Genomic DNA, 22,714 nt, shown 5'->3' with positions numbered 1-22,714 from the left:
TTCATGACAAGGGTTTACTTAGTCTTCTAGTGTAATAAGTAATGGCAGAAGAGAAACTGCATGTATCTAATTATAGACAAGTGGACTAACAACTAGCCTACTAAAATGTCTGAAATTATAAGCAGAAACATATCTAAATTAGACCCCCAAAAATCTTTACGCAGTCCCTGACTGTAGCATACAGCGCATTTTCTATGTTTGCAGGTTAGGGTCGGGTGTGAGCCTCAGATTTTCACATAATCACATATAGTCGGGCGGTTGCGGATGGGTTATTAGCTATTGCGGGCGGGTGTGGGTGAACAAACAGCTGACCCGCCACCACTACACACCACCCCAAAGGTAGTCACTTTACCCCTACCTACATGTACAAATGACCTCGACCAACCTGTACTTCGCACATTGACTCGTTACCGGTACTGTCACGCCCTGGCTCTGGGGACTCTGAAATGTTGAGCCAGGGTGTGTAGTTTCTGGGTTATATTTTCTATGTTGATGTGCTAGATCGTTTGGATCTATGTTGGCCAGGGTGGTTCCCAATCAGAGGCAGCTGTATCTCGTTGTCTCTGATTGGGGACCATACTTAGGCAGCCTGTTTGGCACTAGTCGGTGTGGGATCTTGTTCCGTTAAGGTTTGTTTTGTGTAACCTAGGACTTCACGTTTCGTTTGTTTGTTGTTTTGTCGTGAGTTAAGTACTTAATAAAATGTACGCTTATCACGCTGCGTCTTGGTCCGTATCTTCCGGTAATGATCGTGACAGAAGATCCCACCAAAAGAGGACCAAGCAGCGTGTCCAGGAACAGACAGCCTGGACCTGGGAGGAGATCCTGGACGGGAAGGGATCCTGGACTTGGGAGGAGATTCAGGCCGGAATGGATCGCCGTCCTTGGGAGGAGACTGTGGAGGCGCGCTATAGAGAGGAGCAGCGGCAACGCAGAGGGTACCGGCCGAGGAGGAAGCCCGAGAGACAGCCCCAAGAATTTTTTTTGGGGGTGCTAAAAGGGTGGTTGGCGGAGCCTAGGGTTAGAGCAGAGCCAACTCCCCGTACTCAGGCTAGGAAGCGTGTGACTGGGCAGGCTCCGTGTTATGCGGAGCCACGTACTGTGCCGCGAGTGTTCCGGCACAGTCCTGTACGTCCTGTGCTAGCACCACGCACGTGTCGTGCAAAGATGGGCATTCAGCCAGGACGGGGTGTGCCGGCTCAACGCTCGTGGTCTCCAGTACGCCTCCTCGGTCCCGTATATCCTGCGCCAGTGCCACGTGCTGTAGCGCCAGTACGAGTGCACAGCCCCGTACGTCCTGTGCTGATGCCTCACACGTATTGTGTGGAAGTAGGCATTCAGCCAGGACGGGTTGTGTCAGCTCTTCGCTCCAGACCTCCAGTCCGCCTCCACAGTCCGGCCCGGCCGTTCCGGCTCCCCGCACCAAGCCAGTGGTGCGTGTTCCCAGTCCGGTCCGGCCTGTTCCTGTCCCTCGCGCCAAGCCAGTGGTGCGCGTCGCCAGCCCGGTCCGGCCTGTTCCTGCCCCTCGCACCAAGCCAGTGGTGTGCGTCGCCAGCCCGGTCCGGCCTGTTCCTGCCCCTCGCACCAAGCCAGTGGTGCGCGTCGCCAGCCCGGTCCGGCCTGTTCCTGCCCCTCGCACCAAGCCAGTGGTGCGCGTCGCCAGCCCGGTTCGGCCTGTTCCTGCCCCTCGCACCAAGCCAGTGGTGCGCGTCGCCAGCCCGGTCCGGCCTGTTCCTGCCCCTCGCACCAAGCCAGTGGTGCGCGTCGTCAGCCCGGTCCGGCCCGTTCCTGCTCCCCGCACCAACCCAGTGGTGCACGTCGTCAGCCCAGTCCGGCCCGTTCCTGCTCCCCGCACCAAGCCAGTGGTGCGCGTCATCAGCCCGGTCCGGCCCGTTCCTGCTCCCCGCACCAAGCCAGTGGTGCGTGTGTCCAGTCCGGCACGGCCCGTGCCTGTTCCACCGGTGCCTGGTCCGGCACCGGTCAGCTGCTCCACTCCGAGCAATCCGCTCCACCGGGGTCCGGCCCAACTCCAGTCAGCGGATCCACTCCGGAGCCAGAGCAATCCGCTCCACCGGTGTCCAGTCCAGCTCCGGCCAGCGGCTCCAGTCCGGAGCCTGTACAGTTTGATCCACCGTCGTCGGGTCCAGCTCCAGTCAGCGGTGCCAGACCAGAGCAGGGGCGCAACGGGGAGGTGGAGAGAAAGTGGTGGTCATGCCCGGAGCCGGATCCGCCTCCGAGGCGGAATGCCCACCCTGCCCCTACCCTGTTGTGTTTGTGTGGCGCGGTCGCAGTCCGCGCCTTTGGAGGGGGGTACTGTCACGCCCTGGCTCTGGGGACTCTGAAATGTTGAGCCAGGGTGTGTAGTTTCTGGGTTATATTTTCTATGTTGATGTGCTAGATCGTTTAGATCTATGTTGGCCAGGGTGGTTCCCAATCAGAGGCAGCTGTATCTCGTTGTCTCTGATTGGGGACCATACTTAGGCAGCCTGTTTGGCACTAGTCGGTGTGGGATCTTGTTCCGTTAAGGTTTGTTTTGTGTAACCTAGGACTTCACGTTTCGTTTGTTTGTTGTTTTGTCGTGAGTTAAGTACTTAATAAAATGTACGCTTATCACGCTGCGTCTTGGTCCGGTAACGATCGTGACAGGTACCCTGTATATAGCTTCGTTATTGTTATTTTATTGTGTTACTTTTCCTTTTTTCTTCTTTAAAAAAAAACAACCTTTGTTTATTTAGTAAATATTTTCTTAACTCGATTTCTTGAACTGCATTGTTGGTTAAGGGCTTGTAAGTAAGCATTTCATGGTAAGGTCTACACCGGTTTTATTCGGCGCATGTGACAAATACAATTTGATTTGATTTGATATGTCATGTCTGACCTGATGCACCTATTGAGATGTGCCTTTTGTTAAAGATGTCCTCCAGCAATTTGTATATAAATATACAGTAAAATACACACATTTAAAGCAAAATAGTGTTTTTTAGACAGAACTGCAGACTTCAAGGAGTAGGGCAGTTAAGGGGTTGGACTGATGGGGATTTGTGATGTCATAAGCCTCCCACCTTGCTTGAGGACCAATAGAGGAGCAAATAGAGAACAAAAGAGGAAAGGCCCACCCTCCCACTTGTACCATGTCATGACTTACCTGGACCACCTATTGAGATGTGCCTTTTGTTAAGTAAATCAGCTGTTAAATTACTTGAAAAGGAGACTGGAATGCCACTTTAAGTAAAGTGAGGTGAAAAAGAGCCTGGAGGAGGACATTAAGTCAAATCAAACTAGGAGGGACATGGAGGGAGACTTTCAGGGCCTAGTTTTAGTGACTTTGTATGCTAATCAAATGTTTTACTTATCTACAATATGAGGTGCAGTTAACTCTAAGAACTTATCCTCTGCAGCAGAGGTAACTCTGGGTCTTCCTTTCCTGTGGCAGTCCTCATGAGAGCCAGTTTCATCATAGCGCTTGATGGTTTTTGCGACTGCACTCCGGATTGACTGACCTTCATGTCTTAAAGTAATGATGGACTGTCGTTTCTTCTCTTTGCTTATTTGAGCTGTTCTTGCCATAATATGGACTTGGTCTTTTACCAAATAGGGTTATCTTCTGTATACCACCCCTACCTAGTCACAACACAACTGATTGGCTCAAATGCATTAAGAAGGAAAGAAATTCCACAAATTAACTTTTAACAAGGCACACCTGTTAATTGAAATGCATTCCAGGTGACTACCTCATGAAGCAGGTTGAGAGAATGCCAAGAGTGTGCAAAGCTGTCATCAAGGCAAAGGGTGGCTATTTGAAGAATCTCAAATATAAAATGTTGATTAGTTTAACACTTTTTTGGTTACTATATGATTCCATATGTGTTATTTCATAGTTTTGATGTCTTCACTATTATTCTACAATGTAGAAAATAGTAAAAATAAAGAAAAACCCTTGAATGAGTAGGTGTGTCCAAACCTTTGACTGGTACTCTATATACACACACACTCTGGACTACGACATTGCTTGTCCTAATATTGCTATATTCCATTCTTTTACTTTTAGATGTGTGTGTAACGGCAGATGTTTCCGTTAATGAGTTAGATATTGGTGCGATAATATTGAGGAATCTGAGAGAGAACTATCAGGGCACCAGGCATAATTATTCACTCTGCAAGTAGTGAAGGAATGTTTCTTGGTGCTGGAATTCACTGGAGGAGAAACAGTGCTAAATATAAATGTATTACCTTATTAAGTATGAACGCTTCAATGATATCATCTCTCCCTGGACGCTGTTGTAGTCATTATTAGAGAAACTAAAATATATCCTACTCCCTAGTTTTACAAATGTAAATCTGTGACCTATTTTTGGTGTCATGTACATTTTACTATAATGTCACAATAGGCATTTTATATCTGCAGCAAAGGTGTGTGTGTGTTTTGTACAGTACGTGTGTGCATGTGTGTGTGTGCGTTGAGGTGTGTACATGCCCTTTCTGCTAGGTCTTATAAAGTATTCCATCTTAAATTAAGCAAAAAGGTTGTATGAGTCTCCAAACATTTTAACAGAGACGTTTGTAGATTGTCCCAAAGTACATTTCATAACCCCTTATTTAATTATCAAAGTGAACCTATCTCACGCTGCCCACTCATTGTATCATATAGTGGCTGTCTTCCAGACCTGGGTTCAAATACTATTTGAAGTCATTTGAAATACTTTATCTGAGCTTGATTAAGCTTGTCTGGCGCAATGGATCCAATAGAATAGTCATAACACAACAAATCCCGCTCATCTGGTCCTCCAGGCAGGCTAAAGCAAACGCTCAAAGTATTTAAAAGACTTCAATTAGTATTTAAACCCAGATCTGCTGTCTTCTGAGGTGGAGTTTGATGGATAGGCTCATTAATACTCAGAGGCATCTATGTTCGGCTCAACCTGACTCACAGGCCTGAAGCAGGGAGCGAGAACCCTGACCACATAAATCATCCTGGCTGTCAGTGAATACATGCTGTGCTCATGCTGAAGTTGTACCCCTCCGCGTACCAACGATGTGCCAAGATGGGGGGGGTAAATACACTAATGCATTTATCTGTTATAGATTAGATTATATTGTGTGGTCGTCAACGTCTCAGGTTGAGTTTTTATCAGTCTGTGTCTCCCAGACAGTCCTTGTGCCCCAGCACCTCCAGATATGCTTTTCATTCACTCCCTGCATAATAGCGAGCTACCTTCTTTTACTGTTGGGCGGCCTCGGGTTGGGTTGAGGAGAGAGAGAGAGAGAGAGAGAGAGAGAGAGAGAGAGAGAGAGAGAGAGAGAGAGAGAGAGAGAGAGAGAGAGAGAGAGAGAGAGAGAGAGATAATATTTAACCTCATTATGTTGTAAGGTTGAGACATTAGACCCAAGCATGAGTTAATTCATCCACAACAAATAGTAGTCACACCGCTATGTTATCATATTAGATAGACTATAGTTTTTATAAAGTTGCCTCAATATCCACTGTCTACCTTGTTAAAAACAGGTGCATCATGTTTTCCTCAGATTATCATTGGGCAGAATCACTAGACTGGAGTCTTCCTCATCGTTTGATATCAAATCACCTTTGATCTAGAGTTACCTCTGTTATCTCTTCAGGTCAATATTTGGCTTTGGTTTCCCGCTAATGTAATTCTCAGCCAATATGAAAGCCTTTTAGCACCTTCCGTGGTATTGTGTATCTACTTCCCTGTAAATTGAGATTCCCCTGGCATCCCGTTGCCTTGTACTGTGGGGAAGTGGGAGACGAGACAATGACCAGAAAGTTCACATTATTCCGACCCCACTTCACCTAGTTTGGTCCCGTTGACTGATGAGGTACTTATAGTAACTGATGCTCTTTCAAATGCTTTACATTTAGATTAGCCAATTAAATATTGTTCATGTTTAAGGGCAAATGGGCAGGTTTCATGTCTACAAGTGCCTGTAGAATCATAACAGTATCTTCTTGGACTTGAAATAGCTATAGCATACTATGCCCAAGGCAAGTGCTTAGTCCGCTTGATTTTCTGTAGAATGAGCAAAATAGTTTTAAAAGTTAGCTCTCAAGAAGAAACCTCAAAAGTTTCATGTGAACAACCCAAACCCAATGCATGGGGACATATTAAAGCACTACCGCACTACCATACCAGTAGAGGCTTGATCCATGTAATAGATGATGTGTTGGAGAGGATGAGAGAATTCAAGGAATGAGGAGTCATTCAAAGTTTGACTGCAGGCTATGGACTAGAAATCCTTGAGCGACAGAACACTTCTCACAGGGCAAAAACTGGTTGAATCAACATTGTTTTCCACGTGATTTCAACAACAACAATCAATGTGATGACGTTGAATCAATGTGGAAAACTGATTGGATTTGAAAAATGTCATCAATGTAAGGACATTTCTTATTTTTTTCACTCAACTTTTAACCTAAATCCAATGACATGGTGAAATGTTTTGTTGATTTCACGTTGAATTGAGGTTTGTTGACAACTCAATCAAATGTAAATCGAAACTAGACGTTGAACTGACGTCTGTGCCCAGTGGGTTACGTTTCCCAGATGAATGCGGCCTGCTGGGTGTGTGAAGGCAACTGCATCTGGTATTTATTGATATAGACTGCCTCTGCTCTGCTCGGGGCTCAGGCTCAGTTCGCCCAGGGAATACACACAACACCCACTCAGGCAGAGATGTCGGCAATTTGATTTCAAATAAGTAACGCTGCTGACTCCTGGCCTCTTCTTACCTGAAAAAACCTCTCTCTGTCTAGGAGAGAGATCATTTTAGACTTGAGAGCAACATAGTAATTATTTTGAGTTTAGACCCCGTTCCCCACTGTGTAACTAAAGGAGCTTTTTAAAAGATGACAGTTTTGGTTAAGTCTTCGAGAAGCTTTTAACAAATATGTTCTGCACTGTTGCAATAGGTTCAAGTGAATCTTTCAAATAGCAACGGTTGAAAATAAATGTTCTGTACTGTTGCATAAAATCCCCAATAGCGTGAAATGGGGGGGTTAGGTTAATTTAAAAACAGGCCACAAGATGTCCCCCTTCGACAAAAGAAGAGGCCAGAGTCAAAATCTGCTAGGATGAATTGATGGTACATGATGCCCTTTCACTGTTTTTTGTTGTCTCTTTTTAATTGTATTGCATGTATTAGAACTCTATAAATCCCAGTAGTTAGGCCAACATTTCAAATGTTTTTTTTTGTAGGTTTGCAGATTAATTTTCAATAATATTTTTATTGAGGTTCAGATGGTTGAACCCCCCCTCTGTATTTCTGAGGTGTGTCTAATTGGTGCCAGCTAGGGAAGGATGTGATGTGTGAAGCAACTAGCATTCCTTCTCACTGGCCCTTGAAGGAGCTAGCTCTCTCCTCTCCATACAGTCCAAACCATGTTCCTCTGGCCTTTTAATGAGTCCTCTGGGTCTTCAACCCAACTGTACCATGATCAGGGGGAGGATTCTGTCTGACACACTGCACAGGTATGGTTGAGGTTGAGTTACTCTCAAGGTGTGGATACAATAATGGAATCTCAATCACGCTGCTACTGTAGAAGAGATGGTGCAAGATAGAACAAAGATGGGTTTGATGGCTTGATTGGCTTCATATATGGTCCTAAACGCACCCTTACCTTTAGCATTGCAGACTTCAATGGTGTTTAATTTCTAAGGATTCCTTATTTTTGCCTGTGTTTTTAACAACAATCAGGACAGCTGATTATGCATTGATGATGGTAAATCGAATTACAAGATGGTCTTCAAATTATGCATACTGTATAAATGTTTAATTAAATGGTAAATTATAGTTAGACCCACTTTGAAAAATGACAATGCAAATGTTTAGGCGATAGAAATGTATTTTCAATAGCCGGGGTAGCGGTTCCAATTTTATAGAGCAGAAAAGTCATTAACGATTGCCCCTGAGCTGGTAATATTCCTGAATAAATTCAATTCTGCCTTTGAGAAGATCTCATAACAGAAAAATCTCAGTTGGATGACAGTCTCATCTATAAAAAGGATTTTCAAACATAAACACAGAATACAGTAAGTGTTTGGACCAATCTTTGACCAATCCACTTGCCAGCTATGGATAACAAACCCTTAACACATGATTTATAGTTTGAGAGAGAGAGAGAGATTAAGCTATGAAGACAATAGTCAATTGGTGTCTAAAGAAAATAAAGGAATGGAAGTTGTGACATTTTTATGGTATTTCAAACATGTGGGAAAAGATGGGTATAAACATTCTGCAGATTATTTATGAAAGCAGTAGTTGGCTGTAATTATTTTTTTCAGATTCACTATATTTTACTTCTGCTCTTTTTTTCTCAACACTTTTTTTGTTGTTGTTTTATTCTTACTTTTTTTGTTTAAAATAAATGCACTGTTGGTTAAGGGCTGTAAGTAAGCATTTCACTGTAATGTCTGCACCTGTTGTATTCGGCGCATGTGACCAATAAAATTAGATTTGATTTGATTTGAACTGCAACGTGCAAAGGAACATTCTATATGCAGGTTGGGAGCACCCTGTGAATTGCTCCATCTTTCACACTCGGTTTTATGGTACAGCCAGGATGTCTAAATGCACAATGAGGCTGAGGCAAGTGTAATAAAATGATATCACTGGAAAAAAAGACCAGTCTGGAAATGTACAAAAAATTGCTGCTGGGAGTTTGTAGCTTGATATGTGAAAAGGGATTGGACCCTTTTTTTTTAAATTTTCACCTAAAATGACATACCCAAATCTAACTGCCTGTAGCTCAGGACCTGAAGCAAGGATATGCATATTATTGATACAATTTGAAAGGAAACACTTTGAAGTTTGTGGAAATTTGAAATTAATGTAGGAGAATATAACACATTAGATCTGGTAAAAGATAATACAACCAAAAAAACAAATGTTTCCTATTTATTTTTTTGTTCCATCATCTTTGAAATGCAAGAGAAAGGCCACAATATAATATTGCAGATTAGGCGCAATTTAGATTTTAGCTACTAGACGGCAGCAGTGTGTGTGCAAAGTTTCAGATTGATCAAGTGAAGCATTGCAATACTGGATTATTTTGTATGAAGTCTGCCCAAATGTGCCAAATTAGTCAATTGATACATTTTCAAGTACATAACTATAGAGAACATACAAAAATGATATGGTAATACAAAATGTAAGTTTACACACTCCCAGGAATGTCATACATGATGGATCATTAGCTTATACACTAACTTCCACACATCTAGATGGCCAGGCAGGGTGGGTGTGGAGCCAGAGACAGCAGGGGTTCAAACTGTAGAACCCAGTTCCTACATTTGAATGTAAAAATTGATTTTATCAAACACAACTATGCTACATTTGATCTCTGGGACCCTTAGGGTGACAAATCAGAGCAAGATTACTGAATATAAGTACATTATTTACCTTCAGAGGTGAATGTATCAAACCAGTTGCCGTGATAAGTTTTCTGTTGTTGTGCACTCTCCTCAAACAATGGCATGGTATATTTTCACTCCTTTAGCTACTGTAAATTGGACAGTGCAGTTAGATTAACAAGAATTTAAGCTTTCTGCCCATATAAGACATGTCTATGTCCTGGACAGTTTGCTGTTGCTTACAACAGTCATGCTAATCACATTAGCGCACGTTAGCTCAACCGTCCCATATATATGGGACACCGATCCCGTAGAGGTTAAAATCCACTTGAATGTCTGTAAAAAAAATGGAGATGTACTTTGCTTATTAAGAAGTGCCTTAGCTTTGTGTGTTGGGCTGAACTGCAGGAATTTCACAACAACAGTCTGTCTCAGTCCAAGCCTCAACAGTGGAGAAAATTATTGAAAGATCTGATTATGTACAGTAATTAGTAGATGAGTGGGAATGTAGGAATAGATTAACTGGATTTCATCTTTCTCTTTGTAAAGTGTATCGGTACCATGTGTACCAACTTGGATAGAGAAGCACAAGCTTGGATTGTATCATTTTAGCTCCTAGTGGAGCAAAAGGTCTCAGCAGCACCTCTCCATCAAGCTCTGTTCTGTACCAGTGGTTACTTAAGCGATAAGGCCCGAGGAGATGTGGTATATGGCTAATATACCACGGCTAAGGGCTGTTCTTAGCGCGACGCAACGTGGAGTACCTGGATGCAGCCCTTAGCCGTGGTATATTGGCCATATATCACAAACCCCTGAGGAGCCTTATTGCTATTATAAACTGTTTACCAACGCAATTAGAACAGTAAAAATAAATGTTTTGTCATACCCGTGGTATACGGTCTGATATACCATGGCTTTCAGCCAATCAGAATTCAGGGCTCAAACCATCCAGTTTATAATATGCTTTATAACAGGCATATACAGTAACAGCCTGTATAGAGAGACAGAAGTAAAGAGAGCGAGGAGAAGGTGGATTGAGAGCTGTGGTGGTAAAGTAAGAGGACCCTAGGGAAAGTCTATATTGTAAAAGGGTGTGGTAGTAATTATTATTATCATGCATGGCCATTTGTGACCTCTGATGGGAGGTTCCTAATGGAATCTGTAAATTGTCCTTGTATCTCAAGCTGCTGACTAGGGAGCTTTTAGAAAAGCAAGTCAAGCTCTACGGACCACTGGACCTGCATGGCCCCAATAGGCATCTGAAACAAATGGGCTTCAGCAATTCCCTGGTTAAATGTGTCAGAGACATCGACAGGTTTCCAAATAAATAGAGAGGGTAGCAAATCAATGCGGTTGGTTGATCGTTAAGCTGGGACCATTAAATCTTAAAAGTGGTGGTATTGCAAAGTTAATTAACTTGTCTACATTAAAGCTAGAATCCTTAGTTCCTACATCCATTTTTGGACTTATAAATTAATGATATATATATATATATCCATTGATTCTTAAAGAATATAACTTCTAAATGCCTGATGAGCTAAGTTCAACTGCCATTAGAACCCAAAAAATAAGCTTTGTTTGTAAACAAAGTAAATGTAAATAAACACTGTATAGCCTCTAAACATTGTTCAAACTACCATTTTGATATCATGGATAGTCAACTCTTGCATCCATAGCCCTGTCAATGAATTTGAGTGGTTACATTTCTCCAGGCCCATCCCTCAGCTTTTTATCAAAACAGATGTGGGGTGCTTGCTTCGTTAGTGTATCAATTAAAGCTACAAATTCACATAGAAATGTGAGTTATAGATCTGTGATTATCATTTAAAGCAAGTCTAAGAAGCAGTAGATATGTTCTATGTGCGCTATTTCTATATGCTTCCCGTTCTTAAGTTTCCTGCATCTTTTACTTTCGGCTTTGTACACCAGCTTCAAACAGCTAAAAATACAATATTTTTGGTTATGGAAAATATATTTCACAGAAGTTTAGATGATACAATGATTCTCTACACTATACTTGCTTGTTTTGTCACATAAACTGAAATTAGGCAAACTATTAGAATTTTAGAAACCAAGAAATGGCGGAGCGATTTCTGTATAGTGCATCTTTCAGGATTCTATCTTTAAAACAAAGGACTAAAATGCATTAAAGGGAAATTAACTACAGTAGTAATGCGAAATGTATATTACTCTTTTGTGTTATTTTATTCCCATGAATGTTTAATAATTCATAGACATAATCATTGTAATTATGTGCTTAAGGATTTGTTAAGGATTGCATGTACAGTAGCTACCATAGCTAGGCCTATTCACAAGCCAGATAAGTGAACTGATTATGAACCATTGTGACCCATTATTTAGCAAGGAATAAAACATTGGGCTAACCATGGCAACAAGCACTAGGTAAAGTCAAAATGACCTTATGGTCCATTTCAGCACCAGAGGGTCAAATTCATTGAAATTACAATTCAGACATACAGCTTCATCAGACACAGAGAGATAGTGACCAAGTCAGTACTCAACCTTCATTCTACAGAGGTTTTCATGCTATTCATTTTTTATTGAACCTGTTTGTAGACTAAATTATCAGAGAAAAAAAAAACTGGGCTCATTAAAGATTCAAGTGTACTTTTTTCTTGTAGCAAAAAGAATGGGGAGAGAAAGCATAATTCAAAAGCTGGTTCGACAAGACCGCAGGCAGGCATTTTATGATCAGATAAGAAATGGTGTTCGTTAAGAGCTCCATTGGACTGTGCAAGAAAAAGGTAATTGAAGCTAAAGATTCAGGCATTGCTTCAAATCACTTATGGTTTTATAGCTCTAACAAATATTTATTGTAAGCCCTCAAACTCCAGTCAATTCCTCACCCAGTCTTCCCCTCCTAAACGGGAGACATTTTATCCTGTTTAATATTCAGGACTATAGATTGACACAGCCTTTTTGCTTAATGCGATTTGGGGAATGCCCATTTATGAATATAGGAGATTGGCATCTTTTAGTTTTAAATGGACACTTTATTTCAGTATTACACTCACCACAGGGATGACCCTTTCCACAGAGGGTTCTCCCTGGAACCAAAAAGGGTTCTCCAATGGGGACAACCAAAGAACCCTTTTGGAACAATTTTTTCTAAGAGTGTAGCTTGTTGGTTACTTGGCACCACATACCCTGAGAGAGCAAAGAGAGCAGAGAGAGTAGAGAGAGTAGAGAGAGTAGAGAGAGAATCGGTATGGGGTAAGTTGAGCATAGGGACAGGGTAAGTTGAGCCGCCTTGGGGAAAGTGAGGGATGGTGTCCTGCAACAGTGGGTGATGGTGCTGGTAGATCAAAGTTTAATTAATGGAATGGGAGTGCGGTATATTGTACTGTATATCTTAAATGTATGCCTACATTCAGATATAGATATCTCTGTTCAATATCACTTACCCTTCGATTTCTTGACCAGTTGTCAGTTGTATGGTGGTATCGTGGCCATTGGCTCAACTTACCCCATGGCCATTGGCTCAGATTTGACTATATTAGCCCACACAGCTACAAGGATGCACTTTCATGCTAGGTTTAGGACCTCATAGACCTCATAATGTAGCTTATAGAGAGTCCAAATTATGTATACAACCACAGTTTATCTACTTTGATTTAGATACAAGTATCATGAAACCTATAAATAACTACATTCATTTGACTTTGTGAAAATTTGTTTTTTGGACCTAAATTGCTTACCACTTTGTTCATGTGGTTTCTTCCTTCACAGACTCCATATAATGATGACCTCTTCCTAAATATTTGGTCACATGATTAATTTTGTGTATGGTTTCCTAGAAACAAGGTGTGGCTCAACTAACACTTTGGCTCAATCTCCCCTACCCTAAACTTGATTTAAAATGGATTAAAATAGGTTTGCACCACTGCAGTAACAAAGGCATGACTTGCTCCCAACTTGTAACTGCTTAGATACAGGTGACTGGGTAGTTCAATAATGTTTTTGCTGCAGTCTTTGAACATCTGTCTCAGTGTTTTGAGCCCTCAATAAATATCTGCTACAAATACTGTAGGACTTTTCCCAATTAACAGAATATTATCTCTATTATACTCCAGTGGGGAAAAACTTGTGCCACACATGCAAGAGTGTTGTGCTGATTATGTCGTAAAATGACATGGACCTCAATACTCTTGGGTCCAATTTCCTCTGCCTAGCTGGCTCTCGAGGCTCTCAGAGGCTCTGATTCAATGAACAGAAAGCTGCTTCTTTCATATCTCTTAATTGTGTAGGAGCACTTTATTGCACTTTATTTGTGAAACTACCATGTAGAACTGTCTAAGACCCAAAGAACCACAAACAAGTAGTAAAAGTGACATTTGATATTGCCTGATTACTGTAAAAGCCCTTTGTGACTGATATATAAAAGTTTATAAATACATTTCATTGATTTTGAACTAGAATTCTGAGGGTGTCATTTGAGTTCATGGTTATTGGCTAGTATCTGATTTACTGTTCTCTGGTTTATCATTAATACAGTTGTCATGGATCCCAGTAAACAAGCTGCTACTTTTGCAGCACTAGCACAGTGTAGGTAGCAGTGGATGGAAATGGAATCATTGCTTCCTTGTTGCAGTAGGACTTTTTGCTGTATTCTATTTTCGAGTTCTCTTGATATTTATGCGTGGGGTAGAAATATCATTCCCCTTCCCCACCTCCCATCTGTGCCATTGGAGTGCCTATTCTATCACTGGAGGAAAACAATTTAACTCAGTGGCTCCACCTCATTCCCATTCGACTATAGAGAAAAGAGAGTGAGGGGGGAAAGTAGCTCTATATTCCTGCTGCAGGTCCACAGACAAAAAGCATATCTTCCAGCTGAGCAGGAGGGAGGAGTTGAGAGCTTTCTTAGGCAGCTTCTGCACAAAAGGCACAAACCACTGGAAACTGGGAAAATTATTGTCTCATTGTGGAGATGAAGAGGAAGGTGATGAGGAAGAAGAGAAACAACATCTGAGCACCAGGGGTACGTTTTACAGATTTCCTAAGTGACTGATTGCTTCTGGAATTGAACTACATGCCTGCACCTGCAACATATTAGTATCACACCCATCTGTTGATGAGAGACTGGTGTTGGTTATCTTCTTTTTTATTTTTTTATAAAAAAATTAGGTGGATAAAAAATTAAGTTTAAAAACAATTAATTAAATCGTGAAGTTATTAGTTGTATATCCCTGAAAAGTACAGGCGATGCCTTTTGTTGTGATCTTCACTGTAAAGACTATTCTAGCCTGAGTACTGGACAGCTGTGTCTATCTGGAGCATTGAAAAGGATATAAATGTTCTGTTTTGCCTGGAATTTATGACACCAATTCAATCAGAAAACCCATTATGATTTTCCAGGAAGCCACAGAATGTAAAATGAAAACCCTAAAGCTTGACTAAGAAGACTGTCTTTTGGCTTGAACCGTACAGGTCGCCTTGGGACAGAGATCATTATGTTAACTGCCCCCACATCAGAATTAAACAGCCCGGGGTCTCTACCTAACGATGCCCAGGAGACCACTATCCAGAACAAAACAGGAAGGAGGAGGAAGAGCATGCTGAAACAATCATGGATGGAGATCACCGTAGCCTTCATGAGGAGGACCAAGGTCCACGGGCTGAAGTTTGTATTTTCCCCAGACAAGACCTTACCCCAGCGGGTCCTCTGGCTCCTGGCCTTCTTTGTGTGCATGGGTCTCCTGTTCACCTGGTCCTGGAACCGCATCTTCTACCTGATGTCCTACCCGGCCGTCACCAAGATCAAGATGGTGTGGGCTCACAACATGTCCTTCCCGGCTGTGACCTTCTGCAACCACAACCTGTTCCGGGTGTCCAGTCTGACCAAGGTTGACCTGTACCACAGCGGCTACTGGATGGACCTGATGCACCAGAACCACACGGTCATGGATAGGAGCCTGGCTCTTCTGAGGGACAATCACAAGTACAGCCTCCTTAACCTTCTGAACTTCAATGGCTACACCCCATCTCCACATTACCATGTCAACACCACTGAGATGATTGGCAGGCTGGGCCACCAACTGGAGGACATGTTGCTGGAATGCAGGTTCCGGGGGGAGAACTGCACCCACCAGAACTTCACCACCGTATGTAAAGTAATGTAGCCTAGAAATATAGAGACCGATGTTTGAGAGGTGTTGTTGATGGCATTTTCTGTACAAGGTATTAATAATTAATTAAAGGGTGTGTTTGAATGATATTCATTCTAGCAGGTACTCTCTAGGCAGGAGGATTGAAGGTATTGAAGTTTTAAGGCTAGCTGCTGGTATCATGTCAGATGATTTGTCTGGTCCTTGGTAAACATGCCATGTCTTTTCGGTAACACCATTCCGTAATAAACCATTTATAAGGCATTTATAAAGTGTGTTCACTATTTATTAATCATTACTCCAACATTTATAAACCATTTACTAATCATTAGTAAAGTATTTTTGCAGCCCCTGATCGAAAGTGAGCGCTATTTATGCTTTATAAATACTTTATACATGTTTGGAGTGTCCAGTGTTATTTCTCACAAAAAGATTGTCATGCCATTGGTTTCCAGCAGTACCTGGTAAAAGAATAAAACAGAGATTTTCCAAAAAGATTTGGTGCTTCATTGGTGCTTCATTGTGAGCTTCATCCTAGGGATTATCTTATATTAAACCTGCACATTTTCAAAGGTCAAACCTAAAAAAAAAAATACAGCTGCCATTTGGTTCTGGCAGGGGCCATTTGCTCAAAGGGCCTCATTATGGACAGGAGGAGAGAGGAAACTGAAGCCCTGTCATGTCCGTCTGAGCCAATGTGGGTCTGTCTAAAACGGGACATGGAAGGCTGACTCTGATATCTAGAGAGAGGCTTTGTTACGCTGTCAGAGTCATCCCTCTCTCCTCCATCATCCCTCTCCCTAAAATGTTCACCACAATGGATATTAAAAGGGAAATCTGTATCCCACGGCATAGGATTTCTCCCTTTGGGCTACCTGTTTCTCTTCTAATGTATAGCTGTGGGACCAGAGTACTGAGCCAGGTGGTGATTAATCTAGCAACAGGGCTTGTCTTGACCATGCTAGTGTCTGTTAGTGGCTATTAAATACTGGCATATTATGCCCCAGCTCAAATCAAATGGTAGTTGGCAGTATGAAAGGTGAGATAGTGGTGACATCCATCATAAGGCCTTATTAGTTTGATGAGACAAAATGCTCCCAACAAACAGGTGTACCTTTTACATGGTAGTTGAAAGAGCAGGCAGAGGCAAGCAGGTCTCGTCCCATGATCTTGGATGTACAATATGCCATTCAATATTGACATTCCAGCAGTACCTGGTAAAATAATAGGCACACAACAGAGGATCTTTAAGGAAATATATATATGCATTTGTGAATAATTAGCTTACCAAGATTTTCGAATGTGGGAGCAATGATTAATAAATGGTGAGCATACTGTTTGTAAATGCCTTATAAATGTTTTATAAATGCCTTATAAATGCCTTATAAATGGTTTATAAATGTTTTATAAATGTTTTATAAATGCCTTATAAATGTTTTATTACGGACCCTTAAAATAAAGTGTTACCGTCTTTTCTTTTGCTTATAAAACATAATAGTTGTTCAGTGAATTGTAAGAATCCAAATAATCCAAATACAGTTTAGAGAAGGTTATTGATCCGTTTCATTACATATTGTTAACACGCTAGATGATTTTTGAGCCGCAGTGGTACAGTATAACAAAGTCAATCCTATCACATTCACATTGCCTCAGTCTCAAAACATAATCCTTTTAGTAACTGCTATTCAAACCACTCTCTTTCTCATTGTGTTCCTCTCTCTTAGCAACAGTGGCAGCTTCATGGAAGACTAATGAAGGCATCAATAATTCAACCATTATAAATTAGTACAAAATTAAAGTTTCAGCAGTTCATATTAAACATCTGGAAGTTTTATTGACTGTGTGCATCCATTTCATGAGCTTATTCCCCAGATAGGTGGATTGCTTTAGGCTTATCAGTGAAAATAAGCCCCTGAATGCACTAGTCTATAATTATAACAGTCAGCTGCTCTCAATCATTTCACCTCAAAGCTATTAGCACTCTTCAAACAGATTGCTGCTAAATTTTACTTGACAAGAAAATGGATGTCATTGTTAGTCACATTCAAGTGCTTAGTAGACATTACCAATTTCTCAACAGTACAGGTTTAGTGTCACGGTTTCGGCCGAGACTGCTCCTCCTCCTGGTTCGGGCAGGCAAAGGCGTTCGTCGTCCCCGGAGTACTAGCTACCATCGTTGGATGATTCCATGTGTGATTGCTTTTGTCTGTCCTTAGCACCTGTGTCTGATTTGTGATGATTACGTGTCCTATTAGTTCCCTGTGTTTGTATGGATTAGTTGTGTGTTGTTATTTCGCCTGTCATGTGTGTTTTTCGTGTAGGGTTTTGTGTTCTGTGTATTTTACGCATGTTTTGCGTAATTGGGCATTATTCCGCCTCCTTTGTTTTAGAGGCCGTGCCTTGTTTTTGGGATCTGTCTTTATTAAACTTTTGGACTTAGCTCGGTGTCCTCGCCTGACTTCACCCCACATCCACCTCACAAGATGACAGAACAACACACCATTCTGGAGTCAGCAGGAGCAGTGGCGACATCCAGGTTGCTGGATGAACGGATACGCTTTCACGACATCTTGTTCCAGCAACTTGAGACCGCCATAGACGAAGTGTCCAGCAAGCTGAGTCGTTTGGTGACTAGGGAGGTGCCCACGCCATCACCCACTATCCCATCACCAACGGCCAGTCCTCCTCTCTCAGCACCGGAACCCAGTGGTATTCGGCTCTCGCTCCCGGGGGCATATGACGGTTCTGCAGCCGGGTGTCAGGGATTTCTGCTACAGGTGGAACTGTACCTGGCTACTGTACGCCCGGCGCCCTCGGGATACGAGAGCGTCTCCGCCCTCATCTCCTGTCTATCCGGCAAGGCGTTGGAATGGGCCAACGCCGAATGGAGGGGAATAGACGCCGCAACCATCACCTACGCGGAGTTTTCCCGCCGCTTCAGGACTGTCTTCGATCATCCACCGGAAGGTAAAGCGGCGGGAGAGCGTCTGTTCCACCTCCGACAGGAGAAGAGGAGCGCCCAGGAGTTCGCACTGGAGTTCCGGACACTAGCAGCGGATGCGGGGTGGAATGAGAGGGCCCTCATCGACCACTACAGGTGTAGCCTACGAGAGGACGTTCGTCGTGAGCTGGCCTGCAGGGACACCAACTTGTCATTCGACCAGTTGGTGGACATTTCCATCCGTCTAGACACCCTGCTGGCCACCCGCGGACGTCCCGAGTGGGGGGTCGTCCATTTCGCCCTCCAGCACCTCCGAGCCTATTCCTATGGAGATCGGGGGTGCTGGCGCTAGAGAGAGGAGGAGAGGGAACCCGAGGGGAGCCATCCCCTGCACCACCTGCGGTCGTGGAGGGCACACCGCGGCCAGGTGCTGGGGAGGGTCTCTTGGGAGAGGTGACGACAGGCCGCGCACTGGGGAGTCATTTCAGGTAAGCAGGCGCCCCACTTACCCAGAGCTTTCTGTTGGTCACATGAATATTCCTGTGAGATTTCCACAGGTGGCACCTCATTCCCAGCATAAGGCGCTAGTAGATTCAGGCGCTGCTGGGAACTTTATTGATCGGGCATTTTGTGGTAGGTTAGGGATTCCCCCTTCGGCCGGTAGAAACTCCGTTTCCTGTCCACACCTTAGACAGCCGGCCGTTGGGGTCGGGTCTGATCAGGGAGGTCACAGCACCACTGATGATGACAACACAGGGAGGTCACGGGGAGATCATTCAGTTTTATCTGATTGATTCTCCTGCGTACCCGTGGTGTTGGGACTTCCCCTGGTTAAGCACCCATGATCCTACCATAGCGTGGCAACAGAGGGCTCTTATGGAGTGGTCTGCCCAGTGTGTAGGGAGATGTCTAGGTGTTTCCTTAGGGGCGACCTCGGTAGAGAGTCCGAACCAAGTGCCCGCACTGCGCATTCCCCCTGAGTATGAGGATTTAGCACTTGCGTTCAGTAAATCTAGGGCAGCACGGCTACCTCCCCATAGACAGGGGGACTGTGCGATAAATCTCCAAACAGGAGCGGCTCTTCCACGGAGTCGTGTGTATCCCCTGTCTCAAGAGGAGACCGCGGCTATGGAGACGTACATAGCCGAGTCCTTGGCACAGGGATACATACGGCCTTCTACTTCCCGGTTTCCTCAAGTTTCTTCTTTGTGAAGAAGAAGGATGGGGGATTGCGTCCGTGTATTGACTACCGTAGTCTCAATCAGATTACAGTTAAATACAGCTACCCACTGCCACTGATTGCGACGATGACGGAGTCATTACGTGGCGTGCGCTTCTTCACAAAGTTAGATCTCAGGAGCGCGTATAATCTGGTGCGCATTAGGGGGGGGGATGAATGGAAGACAGCATTTAGCACAACCTCGGGTCATTACGAGTATCTCGTCATGCCATACGGGTTAATGAATGCTCCTTCAGTCTTCCAATCCTTTGTTGACGAGATTTTCCGGGACATGCATAGGCAGGGTGTAGTAGTTTACATTGACGACATCCTAGTGTACTCTGCTACACGAGCCGAGCATGTAGCCCAGGTGCGCCGAGTGTTGAGAAGACTGTTGGAGCATGACTTGTATGTCAAGGCAGAGAAATGCCTGTTCTTCCAGGAGTCCGTCTCCTTTTTGGGTTATCGGTTGTCCGCGTCTGGTGTGGAGATAGAGGTAGACCGGGTATCGGCCGTGCGTAATTGGCAAACTCCAACTACTGTAAAAGAGGTGCAGCGGTTCTTGGGTTTTGCTAATTACTACCGGAGGTTTATTCGGGGTTTTGGACAGGTTGCAGCTCCCATTACATCTCTACTAAAGGGGGGTCCGGTTCGTTTGCAGTGGTCGGCTGAGGCGAACAGGGCATTTGTTAAACTTAAGAACCTGTTCGTCTCGGCTCCCGTGCTGGCGCACCCGGATCCCTCTTTACCCTTCCAAGTAGAGGTGGACGCGTCTGAGACCGGTATTGGGGCAGTCCTGTCACAACGATCCGGCGCGCCACCTAAACTCCGCCCCTGTGCCTTCTACTCTAAGAAGCTCAGCTCGGCGGAGCGCAACTATGACGTTGGGGACAGGGAGCTGTTAGCCGTAGTTCAGGCTCTAAAGGTGTGGAGGCATTGGCTTGAGGGGGGCTCAACACCCTTTCCTCATTCTGACAGATCACCGTAACCTGGAGTACATCCGGGCAGCTAGGAGATTGAACCCTCGTCAGGCTAGGTGGAACATGTTCCTAACCCGATTTGTTTTCAAGATCACCTACATCCCGGGGTCCCAGAATGCTAAGGCAGACGCCCTGTCCCGCGGTATGACACAGAGGAGAGGTCTAACGAGCCTACTTCCATATTGCCGGAGTCTTGTTTGGTGGCTCCGGTGGTGTGGGAGGTCGATGCGGAAATCGGCCGGGCACAGCGTACCGACCCTACTCCCCCGAGTGTCCTGTGGGGCGGACGTACGTTCCGCTCGAGGTTCGTGATCGACTTATTTATTGGGCTCATACATCACCCTCCTCTGGACATCCAGGTATTGGCCGGACCGTGCACTGTCTTAGCATGAAATACTGGTGGCCAACGTTAGCTAAGGATGTGAGGGTTTATGTCTCCTCCTGCTCGGTGTGTGCCCAGTGTAAGGCACCTAGACATTTGCCCAGGGGGAAAGCTACATCCCCTGCCCGTTCCACAACGACCATGGTCCCACCTCTCGGTAGATTTCGTTACCGATCTACCCCCCTCCCAGGGGAATACCACCATTTTGGTCGTTGTGGATCGGTTTTCTAAGGCCTGTCGTCTCCTTCCTATGCCGGGTCTCCCTTCTGCCCTACAAACCGCTGAGGCCCTGTTCACCCATGTGTTCCGGCACTATGGGGTCCCCGAGGATATAGTGTCTGACCGGGGTCCCCAGTTCACCTCCAGAGTTTGGAGGGCGTTTATGGAACGGTTGGGGGTCTCGGTGAGCCTTACCTCGGGGTACCACCCAGAGAGTAATGGGCAGGTGGAACGTGTAAACCAGGATGTGGGTAGGTTTTTGAGGTCCCATTGCCGGGACCGGCCGGAGGAGTGGTCGAGGTTCCTCCCTGGGCAGAGATAGCCCAGAACTCTCTCCGCCACTCCTCCACCAATTTAACACCTTTCCAGTGTGTCTTAGGTTATCAGCCGGTCCTGGCGCCATGGCACGAGAGCCAGATCGAGGCTCCTGCGGTGGACGAGTGGATTCGGCGCTCGGAGGAGACGTGGGACGCTGCCCATGTCCATCTGCAGCGTGCCATCCGTCAACAGAAGGCGAGCGCCGATCGCCACCGCAGTGAGGGCCCGGTGTACGCACCGGGAGATCGAGTCTGGCTCTCGACTCGAAAACCTGCCCCTCCGCCTGCCCTGCCGGAAGCTGGGTCGGCGGTTTGTGGGGGCCCTTCAAAGTCCTGAGAAGATTGAACGAGGTGTGTTACAGGTTACAACTACCTATAGAGTATAAAAATATTAACCCCTCGTTCCATGTGTCTCTTCTCAGGCCGGTGGTAGCTGGCCCACTCCAAGAGGAAGAGATAGGAGAGACCCCCTCCGCCCCCTTTGGACATCGAGGGGGTCCCGGCGTACAGGGTCCGGACCATCTTGGACTCCAGGCGCCGGAGGAGTGGTCTCCAATATCTCGTGGAGTGGGAGGTACGGTCCGGAGGAACGGTGCTGGGTGCCCAGGAGGGACATCCTCGATCCATCCCTCCTGACAGAATTCCACCATGGGCATCCCACGCGCCCGGGTCCGCGTCCTCCTGGCCGTCCCCGAGGCCGGGGTTCGGCGCACGGCTGGAGCCGCGCGTCAAGGGGGGGTACTGTCACGGTTTCGGCCGAGACTGCTCCTCCTCCTGGTTCGGGCAGGCAAAGGCGTTGCGTCGTCCCCGGAGTACTAGCTGCCATCGTTGGATGATTCCATGTGTGATTGCTTTTGTCTGTCCTTAGCACCTGTGTCTGATTTGTGATGATTACGTGTCCTATTAGTTCCCTGTGTTTGTATGGATTAGTTGTGTGTTGTTATTTCGCCTGTCATGTGTGTTTTCGTGTAGGGTTTTGTGTTCTGTGTATTTTACGCATGTTTTGCGTAATTGGGCATTATTCCGCCTCCTTTGTTTTAGAGGCCGTGCCTTGTTTTTGGGATCTGTCTTTATTAAACTTTTGGACTTAGCTTCGGTGTCCTGCGCCTGACTTCACCCCACATCCACCTCACAAGATGACATTTAGAAAAAATATGAATAGA

General features: G+C 44.9%; 1 protein-coding gene across 5 annotated transcripts in view; it reads left to right on the top strand.

The window, feature by feature from the left end:
• LOC121535351 (acid-sensing ion channel 1C-like) overlaps positions 1-22,714 on the top strand; it is a 185,902-nt gene that overhangs the window by 118,181 nt on the left and 45,007 nt on the right. For 3 of the 5 annotated variants that reach the window (XM_041842346.2, XM_041842345.2, XM_041842344.2), the window contains exon 1: positions 14,384-15,490. The exons of the other annotated variants lie outside the window; for them this stretch is intronic. In XM_041842346.2, coding sequence (XP_041698280.2) covers positions 14,840-15,490 — 651 coding nt within the window. In that variant the 5' untranslated portion in view covers positions 14,384-14,839. Of the gene's footprint in view, positions 1-14,383; positions 15,491-22,714 lie in introns of those variants that run through there. 5 annotated transcript variants of the gene reach the window in all.

Source organism: Coregonus clupeaformis, chromosome 21 (genome assembly GCF_020615455.1).
Source record: "Coregonus clupeaformis isolate EN_2021a chromosome 21, ASM2061545v1, whole genome shotgun sequence".
In the NCBI taxonomy this organism is placed as follows: Eukaryota; Metazoa; Chordata; class Actinopteri; order Salmoniformes; family Salmonidae; genus Coregonus; species Coregonus clupeaformis.
The sequence above is the reverse complement of the archived record's forward strand: the minus strand, read 5'-3'. Positions and strand labels throughout refer to the sequence as shown.